The 22,792-nt window shown below is 43.6% G+C and overlaps 1 protein-coding gene and 1 long non-coding RNA gene across 3 annotated transcripts in view; one reads left to right on the plus strand and one right to left on the minus strand.

The window, feature by feature from the left end:
• Positions 1–22,792, minus strand: part of syt6a (synaptotagmin VIa) — a 59,210-nt gene extending 36,418 nt beyond the window's left edge. The window contains exon 1 of one of the 2 annotated variants that reach the window (XM_034591260.1): positions 22,425–22,790. In XM_034591260.1, coding sequence (XP_034447151.1) covers positions 22,425–22,581 — 157 coding nt within the window. In that variant the 5' untranslated portion in view covers positions 22,582–22,790. Of the gene's footprint in view, positions 1–22,424 lie in introns of both variants that reach the window. The other variant, XM_034591261.1, reaches the window with a different exon arrangement.
• On the plus strand, positions 718–15,899 carry LOC117765044. Its single transcript, XR_004614492.1, has 3 exons — positions 718–777; positions 4,224–4,230; positions 15,889–15,899. It is a non-coding gene; the product is annotated as an uncharacterized LOC117765044 (long non-coding RNA).

Here is a 22,792-nt window from a genome sequence, read left to right on the forward strand (position 1 = left end):
TCAAGCTCATACACATAAAACATGCTACACACATATCCCTGCAAATCACATTAATCTGGGTAATTACCGAGCTGTAATGAAAGGTCAACATTTCAAACGCAGACTTCCTGAAGCACGATTAATTGATTATTTTTTCGCCGCTTCGGGGCAAGACGTGTAAACAGAGCACCGGCAAATTCTCACCGAAGACCTATTTCTCCTTTTCCCTTTTCGTGACAAGCTATTCTACTATTTGTCAGGTAAACATGCATCAACATTTACATACAACAAAAGAAGTACTAGATTAAATATCAGTGAGAACACGAGGCAACATTAGAATTCCTCCTCAGTCGTGTTTCTGTCCACCTGATAAATACGAGTCCAATTTCCACTCTTCCTGTGGCTCTGGTTCGACTCCTGAGGGAAATATCCGGCTCCTTAAACAGCTAAACGCTGCACTGTGTTCACCAGCAGGTCACTAACTACGTCTGTCTGCTGTTTGGTGGAAAACAGGGGGGGTTTGTTGTCAGTATTCACAAACACCGATTCGTGTACGACACAGGATCTGAGCTGAGTTCTCTGAACGACAAACCTCTGCAGCAGCAGAGACAGATCAATGAGGAGAATTAGACTATAAACTCTCCTTCACCTCATTCTAAGCTACAACCAGATGTGGCACAAGTACACACATTCGTTACTCAAGAAGAAGTACAGATACTCGAGTAGAAGTAGAAGTAAATTCAACCTCTTTACTACAGTAAAAGTATAAAAGTACAACCTCTGAAATGTACTCAGAAGGTCAGATTTCCCTCTGACCTTCTGAACATTTCTACCAACTGTGTCTGTGCCAAGACAAGGATATTTGACTAAATAAAATAAAGAACAATAACCTCAAAGCAGTGGTTAAAGCCACAAAAGATGTATGAGCATTAATAATCATAATGTGCACAACGTGTTGAATGAAGTATTTTTCATTTTGCTAAGGGGGCTGGGGAATGTTTTGTTGCTGTGCTTCATCGTCGGTGTTGTTAACGTTGTCAGTGACGTTGGCTGATTCTTCACTTTGCTCCGTGCTGTTTCTCCTTGTCAGGGACCTACTTGCAGCGCGTCTCCTCTTGTCTGTTTTCGTCTCGATGCCTCTTTTAATGCCGTGTTACATATTGTCCGTGACGCACTGATGGATAAACTGCATCGAATCATCTCTTCTGTGTTCCTGTCTCATCCGTTTAGGTTGAAATCTGTTTTGATGTCGGGAAGGCGGATCTTGATAATACAAATATAAAACATTCCACACAACTGGCCCACATACGGCATTGGGATGATGCTTCTTGGGCGATCCGCCATTTGCTTTGTGCTATTCGGGCCATATTCACCATTTATCACATGGGCCCCTTCAGGTTGGCATCCAGATTCCACCTTGCCTAGAGCATTTTGTCCAGGCCACAATAAGGCCAGAAGTTTCACATCATTGCCTGAAGTGGTCCACATCTGTATGCCGTTTGGGAATGCATTAAAACAGAAGGAACGAGGCTAAAAGATTGTAAACACAGCAGAAGTGTCGAGGTGCGTGTAACTGGTGTCAGGACGAGGACAGAATCCACTAGTTCTTCCTTATTAGAAATGCAAATAGCCACAACAGAGTGTGTCCCAGCGGACTGCAGGAAATGTTATCAGGGCAAACATGAGACGAGAGAGGGAAGAGAGGCAGGTTCCCGTGTGGTCCAGAGTAATGAGGGTCTTGACCTGACTCCAGGGTCTGAAGAGAAGCACACAAAGACCTCCACAGGCCATGAATACACATGGTCCAGCTCTCTGCATGGTCCCTGCTGGGACTGACACATATGGTTTGCAACCATTAACGTGTGCATGCTTGCACCAGTCGAGGCGCAGAGCGGCAGCAGGCATTTGTTTTGGGGCTTCACCTGGTGCAAGCATGCGAGGGGAACCAATGAGCTCACAAAACCGATTGCAGCGCTGCAGGCGGTGAATTATCCTGCGGGTCGATGGCGACGTCGGTGGAGGTGACGGCACCGAGGGCTTAGCGAGGAGCGGCTGAAACACCGCAACACAAAACGTGTTCTTTGTCTGGGGCTGTTTTGCAGAGGAAAAGGTCACCGGGTGCCATGTAATGTTCTGGTGCTATGAACAGGATCCGAATTTGATAAATGACTAAACGCAAAGACACAACAGCAGCAACCGCACACACACACAAAGGAAATGTGAATCCACCATGATGCTGGGCCACTGATGAAAACACAGATGTGAGATAATGTAAAGTGCGGAGCAGCAAAAAGCAGAATTCACTTTTAAAGCAGCAGATAGAATTTGCCTCTGGATGGATGATAAATCAATTCCTCCCGGAGCAGCAACCGGAGCATGTGTAGCTGACGAACGTAAGTGGATTAACACTGATTAGGAATCACTCAGGGTCCAATTCCACCCGAGGGACCGAACAGGAAAGTCGCCGCGCTACAAAGTGCAAACCTTGAATAAATCAGGGACAGAACATTTAGCTGCTCTGTGTTAATTTAGCGACTCTGCTCACAACAAAGCCAGAAATACCCTGAGTAACAGAGTGTAACTAAGTATTATACTCGAGTATTGTACTTAAAGGTGAGGTAATCCACACTGGTTCAATACATTTTTGTCAAATTCTATTTGTACACCAGTTGTATTCGATTTGTGTATATTTCTACTGCATGCTTGTAACAGCTATGGTAACTTTTCATATTAAAATTTCATCCTTATCCCTTCATCTGTGTCGTTAGCAATTAGAACAAGCTGACATTTCCCGTATTAACGTCTCAGGTTCTTTCATTTAAACAATAATTACAGTTGAGTCGAGGAATTAAATATTTTATTGAACAATAGATTAGAGAAATGTCAAAAACACCAACGCAGATTTTTATCGGAAAACGTTTCCTTCTTATAATTACTCTTTTCATTTGTGGTCTCACGACTCTAATGAACATAGATTAATCTACCGGTTACAACCTGTCAGAGGTGTTAACGACACAGTGTACAGAAATACGATGATATATCAGAAACGGATTTCTGAAGAACGAGTGATACGTTTTGAGTGTTAATATCTATTGAAATGAAAGTATAGAAACTTGTACGCTTCATCCAGCACTGATCAGACTGTTGATCTGATAATGAAGAGATTTCCTAATGACACGGTCAATCAGAGGCTCTGGTGCCATCGTCTCTTTACCTGCGTTTATCCAGAGTTAATCACGGCCTTAAGCAAACAGGACGGGAGATTTAATTCCTCTACCGGTGGCTCCTTTCACTTTATTCACGATTTGCTCTAATTGCACATAAGAGCATCACTTAACGAGCGGCTCACTGACCCGTTTCCAGATCGTTACTCTCATCGTGTCTCCACTGTTTCCTTTGGCTCGTTTTCTGGGTCAGAACTCGCCTCCAAACCGACGACAACCTCTGTCTGCAAAGTACATTTGTCCACTTCAAAAAAAAAATGGTGGCTTTTATTCTTTTAATTTGAGCTCAGACTCGATGCAAAGCAGAGAAAAGTCTTGCTGGTGTCGTTCTGACGCCTTCGGCCACATCTACACTACTACCTTTTCATTTGAAAACAGCATTTTCAAACTAAAACGATCTCTGTCTACGCGTTTTGACTCCGTATCAGTGTTAAACCCGCTCTTACACACCTGGAAAATACATATCACGTTACTATCACGTACACTGGGCGCGTGCGAGCTGATGTAAACAGGAATTTCTCGATTAATAAGTCGTCTCCAACGCCTTTAAGTAGATGGATCATCGTTGATTTGGAAAACTTCACGCCTTTCTTTGCAATATGTCGGCAAACGTAGACTCAAGTCAGATCTACACTCAGTTCTGTTGGAGGGGGCAGATGTTGACTGATGACTCCTCTTCTTGAACCGACCTCAACCGAGCTGCGGTCGCACAGATGGATCCGGACGATCTTTTATTTTGAAAAATGAACCCCCGTCACCAAAGGACGAGGCTAGAGGAGGTTCACTTCTCTGACCCCCTTGGAAAAGAGGACAGGGGCCTAGTGATTAGTCAGGATCATTTTTTACGTGTGAATATCTTTATAATTAATGAAGCAGAATTAACACGTTATTCTGACAAACCCTAATTCTACTGGATCCATCTGCACACGATGTCTCATGATCTCCTGCTTTGTTTTTGAAAGCACAAACTACAAAGAAATGTGTGTTTTACATGAAAGTACGACCTATTATCCTCGCGAGTACAAAGGTTTTTAATTTATTTCAGTTTCAGTTTCCAGTCTGCTTGTTCTTCCACCGAGAGCTTTTTTTTAATCACACTGGTATTGGTCCTCAGAGAGAAACAGTTTTCTGCTCCCAGGCTGATTTCACTGCAGATTTTCACTCATCATAATTCCTTACCTGTTTGACAAGGACGTGCAGGAGCTGAAACATTCTCTCGGGGGAGGAACAGAGCGTCCTGCTTTTTAGGAGAAGGACAAAGCCGTGATCTGACCGGTCACCTACTTAAAACACATTCATCATCCCGCTGAGCTGCAGCTTTTCAACACAGATATCATCCAAAAATCAGTATAATCAGTTCCTCCTCTGCGCCCGTGAAGCCATATCTGAGTCATGAGGTATTAATTATGAAAAACGAGAGCTTTTATTCTTGTGTGTTTCTTTTCTAGGAGGGTTGACGCTGGTGCTTTGCTGCTGGAGAATGTGGATAAAGCAACAGCCTGAATAGAGACAGGACTTCAAAAGTGCTCGGGCTCTTCCAGCGGGGTCACTCCTCCCCAGGGACGCCACTCAGCACAATTCATCGTTTTTAATGAACCGTACATCAAGAGCCTGCCGTCCTCTCAGGCCCGGAAAAAACCCACATTGGATCTGCTCGTGGTCGGTGGCCCCATCCGGAAACAACTAAGTAGAGTTCAAAGGGAACCGAGCTCGGTGCCGGAGGAGCGTGTTCCCGAGGGCCTGACGCTGGGAGAATGAAAACCTCGCTCAGTATTCACCTGAGGAGATTCACTACCACCGGCTGTAATCCCTCCATGCCTCCGCAAAGGCAAACCTGGAACTGTGCATTAACTGGGGAAAGGATGTGAAGAGGGTTGAAGGAGAGACTTAAGCATGACTGGACTCGAGAGGTGCAGGCGAGAGCCTTTCCAGGGACTGTGGGAGGGTTTCTGCTGCTTTAATGAAGGAAATGAGGGTTTTTTTTATCTCTAGTGTCTGTTATTTATTGCTTTTCACAACACACTTTAACTTGATCTGTATTTAACACTTTATCATTTGAGGGTCGCAGGTCGACTGGGGGCCAATCCCAGATGATATTAAACGAGAAGTGGCCGACGTGGGGCCGACGCTCGGAGACAAACTACCACCCACACTCACGTTCACGCCTACGGACAATTTAGAGTTTAGATTTAAACTGAGGAGTGATTAGAAAATTGTTTAAAATAAGCATTTCACGTAAAGCAAAGGGAAAAATCAAGACATTTTGAAGTATGAGCTGATAAGAAAACCCCGGCTTCTCTGATTTCACGTGTGTGTCCTACTACATTCCAGGCATGGCTGTGTATTTCTACCTGTGCAGAATTCATTTCTATAACTTTGCATGACGCATTCAGTGGCACCGACGTTGCTCCTGACATTATTCATGTCTTTTCACACCAAGCAGCGACTGTCCAGTGAGGACAACAACACCAGGCTTCCACTGCAGACGAGACTGTGTTAACAAGAGCTCGGAGGGTGGCGTCTTTTTTTAGCCTTTCGCAAAACCCAAACACACAAGAGCAAGAAGCACAGGGAGCGGATTTACGTGTGTGTGTGTGTGTGTGTGTGTGTGTCTGTGTGTGTGTGTGTGTGTGTGTACCTCTTCGAACATAAGCCACGAACGTTGGATTTAAAAATCACTACACAACATAGATTTAAAGCAACACTAGTTTTTATACCTTGATTAGATGCTTTAAAATCAATTTGATGGCACTTAAACTCATACTAGGGAGAATGTCATGTCTGTCATTGCCACAGCGCCCCCTGGAGGCCTGGTACTGCACCATGTAACTCTGGTGGGGGCCATGCTGCAACTTTACGACCTGCTTTACTGCAAAGGTCACACACCGACAACCAGCTTATTAGCAGAGACAACCAACTCGCTGTTTTACAAACTGTTCTACGATCCTGACGTGGATCCTGTCGATCCTATCTCCGTCCCGTTTGAGGCTTTTTTGCAAATTAATACATTCGTCTAATGCCAAAATGTTTTGTTGGTCTTTGTGCGTCTCTGCACTTTACATGTACATCAAAATATGTGCTAATACTCCAATAACATTGTGTTTTACTACCTGATAGTACACATTCAACCGCTTAGCAAACAAACAGTGAATGGGCTGAACGTGAGGATTTCAGCTGAACCACAACACTGTCACTCGTCTCTCATTCTGTTTGTCGTGTTAGTTTTCATCTCAAATGACAAACAACACATTTGTGTTAAATTCTCTGGCTCGTCAGTCGACGTGGTTCTTTGGTTTCTGAGGTTGTCGGTTTCTTCCCCATCAGCTTGTCAACGAATGCACGATGTGTGTGACGCGCAACTCAAATCTCTGTCTTGCTTCTCCAAGTATGTAAATTAAGGAGCCAATCAGAATGACTGATATGACATTTCTCTTCATCGATTTAAATGTACCTTGAATAATGTTTATTTTAATGTAAAAATATCAACGTTAAGTAGCTTTACACGTGAATACAACAACATTTCTTCGTTCTACATTTTGTACAAGGAGCTTTTTAACCTCAGACGCAGCTTTAGCCTCATGATTTGTCTCCTAGAAATTACATCTAGGTCGTATCAGTTAACTGTAAATCAGCTTTTGTCGTTTTGAAAAAAAATAATCTGTGGCTGGTTTATATTCCTAATGTGCTGATAGTAAAGGATTTGATAACCTTTAACTTACGAACCCTTTGGAAACTTATCACAGAGCCGTAACCATTTTAAAACCTAAGAATAGATCCACTGGTAATCCTGATCAAAGCAAAGGCACAGAAGCTTTTCACTGAGCCACAGCGGGGAAATATCATTTCCTGATGGAGTGAGGCAGAGGCCGGATACTTCAGCACTTCTCCTTCCAGCGGTGTGAGCAGTCCGCTGAGAGTGTTTCTGTTTCCTCTCTGAATGCAGCGCGGCTCTCACACTCTGACACATTCTCTTCTCAGTCTCCGGGCCGAACGCCACAGCGGCCACGGCGGCTGTAAAAGCTCGTTCCAATCAAAACGTTTAATCTGTGGACTGTATAGGATGTTGAAGACGGACTCATTACCATGTGGGATGTGTTGGTATGCAGAGCCCACTCACCGTGATGGCTGCGTTTCAGAGTGGAGAGGACCCACGGTGAGGTTACGTGAGGAGAATCCTCAAGAAGGGGGAGTCCATCATTGTCAGCTGTGCAGAAACTTCAGGGAAAAAATGTGTCAGACCTGCTGAAAGCTGCACTGAGGAGAGCGCACGTGATTCAATTCTCAATTCAACTGTATTTGTATAGAGCCAAATCATAAAATACATTATCTCAAGGCACTTTACATAGACGGTGGAAACACAACAGTTCCGTGACACGTGCTGGAAGCAGGATTACACATAATTTACTGGATGGATTATCACGGAATTTGGGGGAAGGATGTGGTTTGAGTCAGAAAAAACCTTTTAAGTTCTGGTGTGGATCTGGATCTTTAACACTGCGAGATGTGTTTTTCAACACTTTAGATGATTGAGAGTAACTCAAGGATTTTCATGAAAAGCATCAGGCATATTTAAGGGACTGATATTTATGTGTGTGTGTAATTTGGTGCAGATACAAATAAAAACTTAAATGTGGTTTCAGTAGAGGATGTGCTTATAGTGCCCTTCTAGAATCAGACAGTTGATGAAAGTAATAGATGCAATATTGTAGAGATTTTCACAGTAATGAACCCACAGAATTCTCGCATAGATGCCTACGCCGCTGTCTGTGCACGTGTGTGTGTGTGTGTGTGTGTCTGTGTGTGTGTGTGTGTGTGTGTGTGTGTGTGTACAAAATAACTCAACGACACATTGACGGCCTTTCACTAAACTTGGTGGGAACGTTACTTTGGAGTTTATCAATCAAAGGTCAAGGTTTTAAAAAAAAGGATGGTCTGAAAAACACAATTTCCAGGAAATCTCTGCAAATTCAAGATAAACAAACTAACGATTAATATAAGTGACATTATGCAGAGTTTAAAAATGTATTTGATAATACAAGTTATTATTGTATTATTGTTACTGAGGTAGAAATCATGTAGAGAATTAGCTTCTTGCAAAATCTAACGACAAATTAATGCAGTATTGGGAACAATTTGATTGCGTATGTGTCCCTGTATGAACTGACATGTATTTCCTTCAGTATCCTGGACTGGACTGATGTTTCCAGATAAGGAGCAACTAGGCTCTAAAGCTGCTTCTGCTGCACTGAGGTGATTATGGTAAACCATGATATGGACGCTGCATTGTAAAGGGTGTTTTCTGCCTGAGGCTCCGAACCTCCACCGTCGAGTGGAACATCTTGAGAAACATGGTCCGTGGTTTGTCGTCATGTAAATGAAAATGAAAACCTGGCGCCTGTGACAGACGGTTTCTGTCAGGAGGTAGGAATCCGATGCTCACGCTTCATTCACTCCCGGGTAACGCTTCTCTTCTGCGTCTCCATCCAGACGTGGCTCATCGAAGGCATTAACGCCCGTGTGCGGTGGGGAGCAGTTGGTGACAGGTGATTAGTTCCCACGCTGGCGGCGCAGACCGCTGCTTCACTGTCATGTCGACACGCGTGCACCATCCAGCGTGTTTTTAATTACACGCATGGCTGAGGATTAGCTTGTCAAAAGGGGGGGGTGGATTGCCATCGGTGAAAGTGACCCCCGGGTCACCAGTAGAGCTGCAGGTGACTCATTACTGCCCCTCGCCCAACACCTTTTCACCTGTCGTAATGTTAATGCCTCATTAAAAATTCCCAGCAGACATTACTGGACTGATATATGACCAGATGAGCCCATAAGTGTCATGGAAGTGAGAAAGATTGATGTTTGGTTCAGCATCTACCTGGTGATGCAAATGCAAATCATCTCCTCCTTCACACGGGGAAACCATTCAACTAATGTAACAAGCAGTCTTGAAGTTAAAGCTAAAGATATTCTGTATTTTTTTATGTTCCAGTGGGCACAGTTTCTATAATTAATAACTATTGGGATAATTACAAGATAATGATAATAAACAGTAGTGTAATGTTAATGTGGTGTAATGCCCATTTCCATCCACTGCAGTTGTGTAAACATTAGAGCTAATTCTCCAGTCGTGTGCCGTAAAACTGTGGAAGAAGACGAGCAGAGGTCGATAAATGAAAATAAATCGCAATATCACGACTTTATTCTCATCAAATAACGACTTTTTCTATATATTATAAAACAATATCACAACTTTATTCTCGTGATATTGCGAATTTACGAGTTTCCTCTCGATTACAACTACTCTGAATTCAATAGTCGTAGCATTAGGAGAATAAAGGTTTATTCTAGTAATATTATGACTTTATTCTGATTTTATTAAAAGTTTTGATTTCAGTTAAATCATAATATTGTGAAAATAAAGTCACATTACAGGAAAATGATTCTCATAAAATTACCACTTTATTCTCTTAATATTACGATTTTATTCTTGTTATATTACAACTTCATTCTTGTAATTTACACGTTTCTTTTCTCTACATACACATATTTAAAATTACATTTCTACTCTGTCTATTGAGTCAACCCAGTTAAAACCAAGGTAGTGTTACACAGCAGTCGTGCAGTAAATGTAATATTCAGTGGTTCAGTGTTGAAACTGTAACTTTATTGAACTCCGAGGCTGCAGTTTGTGCCGCTGTTGTTTTTTTGTTCACCTCATATACAGTGCCTTGCATAAGTATTCACCCCCCTTGGACTTTTTCCCATTATGTACTGTTACTAACTGGAATTCAAATAGACTTAAATAAACTTTTTCCCGTTTGATCAACAAAACATGCATAGTACTTTGGAGGTGCAAAATAAATTTTATTGTGACACAAACAATAATGAGAACAAAAAAGTTGACATCTGTTGGGTGCATAAGTATTCACCCCCCTGTGTCAATACTTGGTAGAACCCCCTTTCGCTGCAATTACAGCTGCAAGTCTTTTGGGGTATGTCTCTACCAGCTTTGCACATCTAGAGATGGAAAGGTTTGTCCATTCTTCTTGGCAAAAAAGATGAAGCTCAGTCAGATTGGATGGAGACCGTCTGTGAACCGCAATCTTCAAGTCTTGCCATAGATTCTCTATTGGATTGAGGTCTGGGCTTTGACTGGGCCATTTTAAGACATTAACATTCTTTAATCCAAACCATTCCTTTGTAGCTCTGGCTGTATGTTTAGGGTCATTGTCCTGCTGGAAGATGAACCTCCGCCCCAGTCTCAAGTCTTTTGCAGACTGCATCAGATTTTCTTCAAGGATTTCCCTGTATTTGGCTCCATCCATCTTTCCCTCTATTCTGACCAGTTTCCCTGTACCTGCTGAAGAGAAGCATCCCCACAGCATGATGCTACCACCACCATATTTCACTGTTGGGATGGTGTGCTCAGGGTGATGGGCAGTGTTGGGTTTTCGCCACACATAGCGTTTTGCATTGAGGCCAAAAAGTTCAATTTTGGTCTCATCTGACCAGAGCACCTTCTTCCACATGTTTGCTGTGTCTCCCACATGGCTTCTGGCAAACTCCAAACGGGATTTTTTATGGATCCCTTTCAACAATGGCTTTCTTCTTGCCACTCTTCCATAAAGGCCAGATTTGTGGAGTAGACGACTAATAGTTGTCCTGTGGACAGATTCTCCCACCTCAGCTGTGGATCTCTGCAACTCCTCCAGAGTAACCATGGGCCTCCTGGTTGCTTCTCTGATTAATTTTCTCCTTGTCCGACTCTTCAGTTTGGGTGGACGGCCTCCTCTTGGTAGGTTTGCGGTTGTGCCATATTCTTTCCATTTTCTTATGATGGATTTTATGGTGCTCAGAGAGATGTTCAAAGCTCTGGATATTTTTTTATAACCTAACCCTGCTTCATATTTCTCCACAACTTTATCCCTGACCTGTTTGGTGAGCTCCTTGGTCTTCATGATGCTGTTTGTTCAGTAATGATCTCCAACAAACTCTGAGTCCGTCACAGAACAGGTGTATTTATACTGAGATTAAATTGCAGACAGGTGGACCCTATTTACTAATTATGTGACTTGCAAATGTGACTTGTGAATGCAATTGGTCGCACCAGATCTTTGTTAGGGGTTTCACAGTAAAGGGGGTGAATACATATGCACTCAACACTTTTCAGATTTTTATTTGTAAATAATTGTGAAATCCATGTAATATTTCCCCCCACTTCCAAATGATGCACTATTTTGTGTTGGTCCATTACATAAACTCACGATGAAATAAATTTTAATCTGTGGTTATACCATGACAAAATGTAGAAAAGTCCAAAGGGGGTGAATACTTATGCAAGGCACTGTATATCAGTGAGGCTCGACTAAATAAACCATGTCGCTGTAGAGTTGAAGAAGTACCAGCGGTGTCGAGTCCCACTGTTCTTTTATTTACTGTAACTTTCTCCACATCGAGCAAGAAACATAACAAAATGTAACTCAGCGGTTGAAGCTGTTTGTGAATCTGTTACGATTCTTTACAGGAGAATAAAGCTTCTGCTATTTATGTTTCCTAATGTTTCTTGTCACATTGTTTTCTGGGCAGAGCTCGTAGACCTCGGCCTCAGGATTGATGAATTTCAAGTAATTTTTGTCGAGGAACAGAATCTATAACTTGGTATTTATCACCGCCTCCACAGAAAAAAATGAAATATGCAAACGTAATGGACGCATCTGTTTGTATGATAAATGGAGCTTGGCCCCCAGAGGGTGTGATTATAACTCCTTGTTGTCTGGCCGCACGTCAGAAATTCAATATCTGATATATTTCATAGGAAGCTTCTTCTTCTTCTACTGTAAGTCCCCCCCCCTCCCGCCCTCCTCCTCCCTTTTATCCCTCTCATCTCCCGTGCATCAGTCCAGCATTTGTTCCACTGATGTAACGTGAGTGATAAAAATGCAACAAACGATTCACGGCAGTTTTCACGGCCCCGGCGTCGCTCCGTGAAACCGTGGAGCAGATTTTTCCCGCTGGTGGACGACTTGTAAGGTCATTCCATCAATTCCTGTCAGCTCAGGTAACGTCATCCCAGCCCGGGCGGTGTCTGATTCGCAGAGGGCGCTAATATAATCACAGGATGAAATGTCACAACAAACCTCTGATTGCTGGTCTCTGCTTCCCCCCCGCCCCCAGTCTTTGCAAAGCAGGAGAATCAAAAAAATCTGTAGTTTGAATGAAACGCGATCAACAAGGCGTTCGAAACTGCACGACCCGACCCAGCGTACACACGCACACAAAGTGACATGCTCGCAAATCCACACGAGCACACACATACACACACGTGGACACACTTTGCTGTGCCCCCCAGACTTTTGTCATGGGCTTGTTATTGAATCTGTCCTTCCTCCCATTCCCCCTGATTCTACTTCTTGTGGGTCATGTTTCCTCCGGGGGGGGGGGGGGGGGGGGTTGTTAATGGCGGTATAAGTGAGAACACAAAATATAGGAAGCAGCCAGGAGATTCCAGGAAATGGGAATGATACAGTCTGGAGTGATGGGAGGGCCTGAGGCACCATATGTTCTAGGTGCACTGTGACTAACACGTTCTTTTCCGGCTGCTCGGGAACAAAGGATTTACAAACTAATGTCCATGTTTAAAATAGATATGGTTCAGATTATATAATGGACGATCTCACTGTGCTCTTTCTTTAGAATCACAGAACATAGAGTTTAATTCTCTGTCGGCCTTGGAATTTAAAACAATGCGGTGTGTTGTGTACATATCACAGCCTTGGATTGTCCCCTGAGCGTTGGTATTGGTATTTTAATTTAGCCTTTCATGCATGCAGCGCCCCGATCCAATTAGTGAATAAGTTTGCACATAGTAGAACCTCCTCCTCCTCCTCCTCATTATCCGGTCGTCGCCCGTGGACGTTTCCAGTTTTAGAAGGAAAACATCTCACATCCCTCACCCACAGGCGAGCAGATGAAACAAGTGACACCCTGCTGTCGACTGGACCTCTGAGACACGTGTGAGAATAACAACACCGTCTCACCAAGCCACTCCACGGACACAGCAGGACGCGCATAGCACTGCAGCGCACACGCAGATACACAATAGAACATATGGCATAATCAGTGTACGACAGAAGATTATGTGGAATCACTAATTTGCCTAAATGAGGCGTGACGTCTTATCACAGCGACATCGGGAAACAGGAGAACGCGTGAGAGAGTTATCGGTTATGTGTTGTTATAATTAAATCTATTTTTTGCACTAAACTTTCCATCTGGGTCAAAGAAAGACGTTTGGAAACAACAACGTTTTCGTTGGGAGATGTTGAAATAATGACGACACGGAAGACGTGCACATTTAACAATGAAAAGCACCAGAGGGTCGATGGAGACCCTGCACGTGCGCTTTATACACCCTCATCAGGCTGCTCATGTATATTGTAATAATGACATTAGTGTTATCTATATATTCTGACGATGAATGATTGCAAAAGTTAAATTACAACACTATATTAAATCATTCTCTGACTTCATAGTGATGTGTATTGCTTCCATATGATCATTAACTATTTTATTTCTATATGAGCTTCAGGTTGTGTCTATTGTCCTGTTTTTTAATTAGATCATATGCATGACATCATTTTCTAACTTCTTCATGACGTCACTTATCACATGACACCATGTGATGGAGAATAACATTCTGATCAATTTGAGCGATTGGCTCAAAAAGTTGATCATTTGCAGACGACTTCCCAAACAAGTATTTCACCAAATTTGGTAAAAATGCGTTGATGAATTGTTGAGTTATAATGTTCACACACACACACACACACACACACACACACACACACACACACAGTAGCAAAAACTGTGCTTCTGGCTAAGTAAACACACAGTGTAAATGTTTTGTATAAGTTACTTTAATGTTGTGTTTCTAATTACTTACTGTGAAAAACATATGAAGAGTATGTTTTATTATCATGAGATCAGTCTGGTTGTAGAATTGATTATTTAAGAAATATGAAATCCATTCATATCCTTTAATGCAGCAAATTAGTTCTTTTAATTTACTGGAGAATAAAATTCATAAAACAGGTTGTTCCATTGGCCTGAGTCAAAGGGCAGATGTGGTTTTTACCGCCGGTGATTGAGAGTTACAGCAGCGTATGTTCTGATGCAGATTATTCACGCTGGTGTTTTGTTGTTTTCTTTCCACAGCGACAGAGAACAGGCGGCGTCACAGGTTTTAATATTTGTTGGGAGTTACATGAATCTATTTACTGTAGATTTTCATGTAAACATCGAAGTGAACATTTCACCAGATATTTGTGCTGCAGGAGCCACAGGCCAGTTTTTTCCTTCCATTGCATCACACCGTCAAACTATTTCAAACCCTGACTCAGACTTTTTTAGACATATTTCGTTGACATTATTGTTCATGTGAAAAAGCAGAGTGGTTGAAATATGAGATTCACCTTTCACAATGATGAATATCTTCAAACGTACAAGGAACATTCACCATCTTGTCCCGTTTCAATATCTAAATATGAATTTGTGCAGATTTTAAGTGACGACGTATTCAAAACAAATCTGTGACATTTAATAAAACGTGGGGTTTCATAAAGCTGCTCGCAGGCTGGTGCCTTTTTAGGAACAAATAATTAACATAGAGTAGGTTAGTCAGTGCTGTGGGTCAGTGCTGAGACGCCTCCTTCGTCTGGGCCTGGAAGGAAATGTCCTCTGCCTCCACAGATGTTGTAGAATCACTGACTTTTACATCCGGAGCTGGTCAGTTACAAACAAAAGTACTAAACAATATGTGTCACGTGTCACCTATGAACCTCCTCTACGTTAATTTAATATCCTGGAACAGTTCGGATCTGAGACAGCGAGACAGATTGAGATTAAAGTTCACCGATGACACATTTGTGACGTCCCTGTCATCTGCACGGTTTTTTGGAGGATTATATAGAAATCTGACTCATGTGTGTACAGCTGCTCTTTCAAATACTTCACCCTGCACTTCCCTGGGTCCTCAGCAGCACTCCCCATGAAGTCTGAAGTCAGAAATGAGAGAAACATGAGAAGCACGTCCCTGAACAATCCTTTAAATGAGGTATTTCGTCTGCTTTGGAGTCATGAAGGTCTCAGTGAGGATCGAGACTTTGAAAGGTCGAGAGCAACTCAGAGCTCAGACGGCACAGGAAGGAGAATAAGACTCGATTTTAACACAAATGATCAAATCCTGCTCGTGGAAAAGCAGGTTTCTGCAAAGTACGGAGCCCTGCAGCGCTCATAGAGAGTAAAATATATACAGAGGACACATTTTACTAGATTCAGGATTCAAAATGTTATACTTTGCATACAAGATACAGTTTGTTCCCACTTTTTGATGAAGTTGTTTACTCGTTCTCGTCGGGAATTTCACTCCATCTGGATATTTCTGTGATAACTTTACACTTGGCAACCCGACCAAAACATTTCCTCCAGATCTGTGTGGATCTGTCATGAGAATAAATTGCAAAGTCGTGATACTTATGATAATGTAGTGTTACTTTATTCTCGTGAAATTTACGGCTTTACACTGGAAATCTCATATTTGTATTTTTCCTTCTAAGTGTTTCCCCAATATTACATTTCACAGCACAAACCGAGTCCAGTTTAAATAAGTCAACCAACAGGAAACTGTGAGCAAACAGTTTTCAGTCGTCTGGACTTGAATGAAAGAAGAATAAAGCCACGTTGAGCTCTGGGAGATTTTGGAGCCAAATCGTTATGAGAGAAAGTATTTAGGAGATTAATTGATATTGAAACACTGAGTCACACAGAAACAAATCTTTCAACCAGTTTGAAAATCCAACCCAGCGTTGACGATGTCTTAAAGATCTCAGTGTTGACTTTGTTTCTTTGCTTGTGTTGTTAGTGTTGAGCTGTTTTCATGATGTTTCCCTCTCAGACTGCACATTCATTTGTGTGATGAGGTGAACAGGCCCCACGTCTGATTCTACTCCATCAACACTGAGAGCGTGACAGGAGCGTGGGCCCCCGGAGGCCCCCGAGCTTCCACCATGACAGACAGCTCAGCCGCCAATATGACAACACACGGAGAGAGGTGGCTAGCGAACATCGTAGAGAGGAAGAGGAGAACATCAGCGACATCACCTTTTCTTTTTCGTCTTCTCAGCGTCTCCCTGAACATTTAATCTCACCTAAAACACTGCACATCTTCCCACAACTGACTTTCTCCAACTTAAATCGTAGCTTAGCAGCGTAACGAGGCACAACTCACACAGCTTTATCAACTTCTAAGCAACTTGTTTGGGGCTTAAACTCGAAATCATGGGTTTGTTTAGTCGACCGATCAGAAAGAAACGCAAATGAACGACCACTGATCCCCACTGTTTTTTAATCTTCTCCTTTGTTGAAATAGAAATCTGCACTTGACTATTAAGATTTAATTTGTTTTTTGAAATGACTGGTTGGTTCAGATTCATCTTGATGTGATGATAGCAAGGTGAATAGTTCATTAAGCTAATTAGAGTCAGTTACATGTAGTTAGATTTGATTTTCTTAATTTGAATCTAATATAATTTTGCATACACTAGTGTTCACCTGCCTGTTTGTAATGTTGTGTTCTCGTGTCCTGTGTTGATGCTCCGGAGCTACTTCAGAATCATTCCTGGTCATTAGTGAGTCGCCCTCAATCACTTCTACAATCTACTGTCACTTTTTATTGTCTGTGTGCAGAGCTTTGTATAAACAGTCCGTGGGGCAGAGTGTTCGAACCTCCCAAATCAAGTTATGTTATGACAGAGCTAAAAACCTTTGCAGCAGGATTTCTGCAGATGGAGGCGATAATTCTGAAGAGGCCACTTTTCACTGTGGTTATATTGTGTTTAATGTGGCGGAAAAATCTATTATAGCCACGTGGAAATCAATCAAGAGATTTTTAACCAGTTCATGGAGCCACAGCTACAATCGATGGAGTTTGCTGGTAACAGCAGGAACAATCTAGGGTCAGCGGCTAAATATAAGACGACGTCTGCTATTGACTACCTCTGTCAATCAGGCAGGGATTCAATACGAGTGCACGTTTCACCAATGAGGGCTCACCAGGCCGGGATGCACAACTCGACAGACGTATAGCAGCGGTAGTGGGGGTCAGCAAAGGGTCAATTAAAGCTCAGATGTTGCATGTGTGCACCAATTTGTAGGATAATGTTATGCTCCAGTGGGGCACACGGCAAAAAGAAAGACATTCCTCTTGCTCTGCAGCGTTTCCCCGTCGACCTGTGAGGCTCCGCGCTCACTCGGAGGCCGGATTCTTTAGTCAATAAACCGATGTTTCTGCTCGATAGCGCAGCAGAGGCCTGACCCACTGCGCCGGCCTGAGTAACGCACCGCAGGTTCCTACATCACTCATCCTCCTAACACCTTTTGCCATTAGTGACACTGATGCATTTTGCGGGAGAAAGCCGTGCGGGGGAACGGCGTCCTGTGAGCGACAAAACAGCAGCTGTGTCGCCGCCGCCGCCACTGAGTCAGAGAAGAGGGGATTTTTTATTATTTATTCATGGAGATGCATTCACGACAGTTCCGCCGCGGAGAGCAGATAACATCGCTGGAAATCGGCCCCTTCTGGGACGTCCCAGTTCCCGCTGAGCTTCAAAGTTAGAATGTGGGGGAGGGAAGGCCGGAGAAGCCTTCAGAGACACACTGATGAAGGTGTTCGTGTTTCTGATGCCGCTCACGGGCTGCTTACAAAGGAGCTGATTGGTATTCAAGCCGCTGACTGACTTTTTGCCTTTAGTGCATTAATTTTAATGAAAATTCTGCTCCGCTTGGCCGGTCGACGTGTCCTCCTCCTCCCGAAACAGGCTCACTGACCCTTACTCCCACGTATCTGTTTGATTTTAACCCCCGGTGTCATCAAAACAGCCTCGTATTAGGTCATCTCACACCCTCCCCCCCCCACCTGGGTAAAGGTGCACAGGAAGGATTAAAGACAGCATGAATACATAAACCTCCCTAAAGCTGCATCTTAGGGGGGAAGAAAGAACCAAAAATGTGTTTTATTATTCAAATGATTACAGTAATAACGGCACACGGCGCGGAGGACGGGCGGCTGCTCTTTTCATCGCAGCTGAGACAGACATTTTGGGGCGTATTATCTCTCACAACAGGAACCGAGCGTGTCTCCGGTGTTCCTTTATGGTCTACAGTGAAATGTTGTATCAATAAAACACCGAGACAGTAGACTATGAATTATTGAAAGGCACAGTGGTTCGGATGGGGGTTCTAATCTCCACAGTGCAGTTAATTTGATGTTCTTGTTTTTCCTGTTTTGGAATCAACCTGCAATGCACCATCTGTGCCAGCGAGTGCCGCGGACAGAGCGGGGAGAGCGGACCGGTGGGAACCAAATGAATGATCCACTGATGCTAATGTCCTCTGCCAGCCAAGGTCTCGCCTAATAAACCTCAAGATGAGACGGGCGTGTGCGAGAAATGATGTGATCAAAAACAAGCCTCGTCAATTCAAGCCCACACACACCTGAAGCTGCAGCTGACAAGGAAAGTGGAATTTGTAATGAGGGTGTGTGTGTGTGTTTGTGTGTGTGTGTGTGTGTGTGTGTGTGTGGAGGAGGGGGTGGACGGGGGGGGTTATAAGTGCATCTCGCTATCCGGGAGCTACACAGGCTTAAGGGATATGTTTTGTAAAGTGTATCAATGCTCCGGAGCGAATATCAATATCTAAAGCGGGCAGTTGATCAGTGGGAAATGTGAGCTCAGCAGAGTGTGAGCGTCTGATCGCAGCTCTCATTTATCTCACTGGGAAAGTCCAGCGCTGCCTTTCACACAAACAGCAGGTGGGTCCGGGAGCAGCGACATCCAGCCTCTCCACTCAGATGCAGGCCCCTCGAGATTCAGCAAATTGGTCGACAGAGACGCTCGGTTATTATCTCCAGTGGGAGTTCGAGTCCCAGGCTTTCTAATTAGTCGTTCTTGTTTTATCATAATCGATTTGAAACTTGGGGGAAGACGAGAGCAGAAGGTTTGAAGGGGAATTTTGCTGCTGTGAACCTGACAGCTGAGGATTTGTTCAGACAGCTGCAGGTTCACAAGAATAATGTTAAAATAAGGCAACTGGGTTTTATATTCTCCCCGAAAGCTGAGATGAAGTCGAAAGAAAACATAAAGTAGTGGTTCTCAAGCCCAATTCATGGTCTTGCGTCGAAGCTGCGCCGTAGCCTACGCAAAGACGTGTAGCCTGACGTGCACCTCCCCAAAATGTAACTATACGCATCTCCGACTGACCTGCCGCCATTTTTTAATTGGTTTGAAAGAACGAACACGGACAACGTCTTTCTTTGCTCCGTTGCAGTTCTTTGAGAAAACGTAACTGCTCTTCGAAATCTATCAGCTCCAACACGATCCGCTAACACTCGCCATCGTTCTGAAGTAAACAGAGACGCCAGAGAATTTGTAAATAATCGGACAAGAAACCGGAAGAAACTCAACACCAGCATAGAATCTCTACCGCCACGAGCGTTTCGGCGATGTGATTCTGAGCGTCTCACACACATCTACATACAACCACGTGTGGAGGCTACGTGCGCACACCAGTGTCTCTGTGGGGTTTTCTCCGGGTACTGTGACCTCCTCTCCACATTCCAATGACATGCAGATTAGGTTTTGGTGACTGTAAAATATGCCATAGGTGTGAATGAGAGCGTGAAGGATTGTTTGTCTCTAATTGTAACGCCTGTCGCCCCAACGTCAGCTTGGATTGGCTCCAGCCCACACGCGACTCTAAGAGGAAGTGGTATATGGACTGATGGATGGATGGATGGATAGATGGATGGATGGATGGATGGATAGATGGATGGATGGATGGATGGATGGATGGATGGATAGATTGATAGATGGATGGATAGATGGATGGATGGGAGTTGTTTAAAGGCACCTTTGACAGGTCAGTGTGGAAAGTAAAGCAACAAGTAGCCTAATGTAACACGTGAGTAAAGTTATGAAATTACTTTGCGATTAAGTAATCGATAACACTTTTCAAGGAACTGTCCTAAAACCGATGCACCAACTGTACATTAGCTTGCAGAACACAGCAGCTGTGTGAGTGGGAGTGTTGCCACAGTGCATTTGTTCTCAGTCAGCCTCTGACTTGTCACTGAACTCACCAGAAACTCTTCTTCATGTCATTTCCCCAAAGTCACTCCTCCTGTTTCCTCTTCATCTCATTACATTCACTGAGCCTGGGATTCTTCTCCCTGCACATTTCCTCCTCCTGTGGACTCCTCCTTGCCTCAGGTTATTCCGCCCGTGGGCACATTTGCATCCAACTACGTTTTTTTCCCGTTGGCTTTGTTTACAGTCGCACTGCGTCTAAAAATTTGCATGCACGAAAAAATATTTGGCGAGCGTTCCAGGCAAAACTCAGATTGCAGAACCAACACTGTCATTTAGGGCGAAAGACTTCAACTACCAAACACAAGAGGGCGCTGTCATTGTGGAAAAATCTTATTATATAATACTTTAACAAAATAAACAAATCAAAATAAACAGAAGATATTCTATAGACTGAAAAAGACTGAGGTTGAAATTTTTCTTATCAAACCAAAGTTTTAATATCGTTAATATTGGGTTAAATAATTACACATTTTTTAATTTGTTAGGTGAAGTAAAATGAAAAAGGGTTTTATGTGTGTGTGTGTGTGTGTGTGTGTCTGTGTGAGTTTGGTGAATATAACCACACATTGCTCTCTGTGGGATCTACGATACAAACAAGGAGACATTTCGTACAAACCCTCAACCTACACATCCTCCAACCTCCTGAGAAGCAGCTTGTCTGTAGCTTCCGTGTGGCAGAAATCATTTACATCAACAGCAACATAACATGCGATGGCATTTAATGTCCCCACAGCGCAGCAGCGGATGCCAGTGGCACTGTGATGTACGTTCAATTCCTCCACTGAGCATGATGTGAGGTGACAGTGGATTTGGTCGGGATTGGTTGACAAGCCCGTCCTCTGGAAAAGCAGCACAGATGATATTTTCTCCTTCCGTGCACCTGCTGACGAAGCTAAAGACCTGCGCCTCCGTCAGACTTACCACAAACTCTTCGCTCGGGGGAAAGATAATATACAGAAATCAGGATACAATGCAAAGGAACAGAGTGCAACATGCAGCAGATTAGATGAAGGGTTTAAAAATAAAGTGGCACAGTTAAAATGATGCACAGCAACATTGAATGCTTCAGCTGTGCAATCTGAAAACCTTTACAGTGTGAGAGCTCAGGGACGCCCGTCTCTCCGAATCTATAAAGCTACGATTATTCACACACCCTGTGGTCATATCCTGTGCACAGTGTTATCTGCATTGCAACAACAAAAATCCCAAGTTCCCTCTGCGTCGAGACAAATCAACCAGTGTTTGCCAGCTCGAACCGCCACAGTCTCACAACTAGAATTCACACAACAGAGACTTAAAAACACACGCGGTCCGCCGGAGGCTGTGGCAGCGCTGCTCCGCTAACAAAGCGTTTGAAGACAGGGCAGATTATTCCCTGTAAACAGAGTGAAGCTCCACTACAAGTGCCAAAGCAACAGATGCACGAGGCTGCAACAGATGTGTAAATCACCCCTCATGAATCAGGCAAACATCCAATTCAGGAGGTTTCAAACTTCGCCGGGCGGATTAAACGCACACAACACAACGCTGCCGACACATATTCACGTTTGCCGTTCACTCAGACACAAGATTATACATTTCTCAAAAGGTTTGTTTGTTTCTCGCCTCTTTTTCTTCGTCAGCCTGAGTGGTCAGGACAGCATCAGCTGGCATTAGTCAGCCTCAAGGCGGATCTATTAACGGTATAGGAGCTCTGCTCTCTGGAGCAAACCGAGGGAGTCGATGTGAGTTTGTTTTATCCACCTATTGCTCCCTGTTGCCCCGCGGGTCACGAGAACTCATTAAAGATGTATTAATGGCTTAGAACGATCTGTCGAAGCCATGTCTGTGCAACCATCTGTGAGTACACGTGCTAAAACAAAAAGTACATGTTAAAGGAAAAATTAGCTGCTGTGCCTCTGGAGTTCAAAAAGAAAATCCTGCAAAATTAGCTTCGATCTGGGGGAAAAATAACCGAGCGCGGAGGCTTAGAGAGCTCAAGATGACAGCGTCTTGTAGATCAGGAGTTAATTATGGTGCTTACCCTGGTCCTTGTGGTCAGAGCTCTGGCTGGACAACAGGAAGAGGAAATCCTGGCAGGTATCCTGATCCAGCAGCGAGCTGTTGTGCAGGCAAAGGTCAACAATTAGGGTCACAGCTCTCTGACAGACCATGTCATGCTCCTCTCGGTCAGAACTCATGCTCCCAGCTGCATCCTCAGCCGTGTGTGCTCATCCAAGGGGACTAACACACACACACACACACCCACACAATCACACACACAGACACAGGCAGCAGCGGCAGCAGCCTAGCATGCAGGAGACAAACGCAACTTGTCTCCGTCCTCGGCTGATTCTTCTCCTTCTTCCAGAATCTCTCATGTGTGTTTACGCACCAACACACATGAGTGCT

The sequence above is a fragment of the Hippoglossus hippoglossus genome, chromosome 7, assembly GCF_009819705.1.
Source record: "Hippoglossus hippoglossus isolate fHipHip1 chromosome 7, fHipHip1.pri, whole genome shotgun sequence".
Lineage (NCBI taxonomy): Eukaryota > Metazoa > Chordata > Actinopteri > Pleuronectiformes > Pleuronectidae > Hippoglossus > Hippoglossus hippoglossus.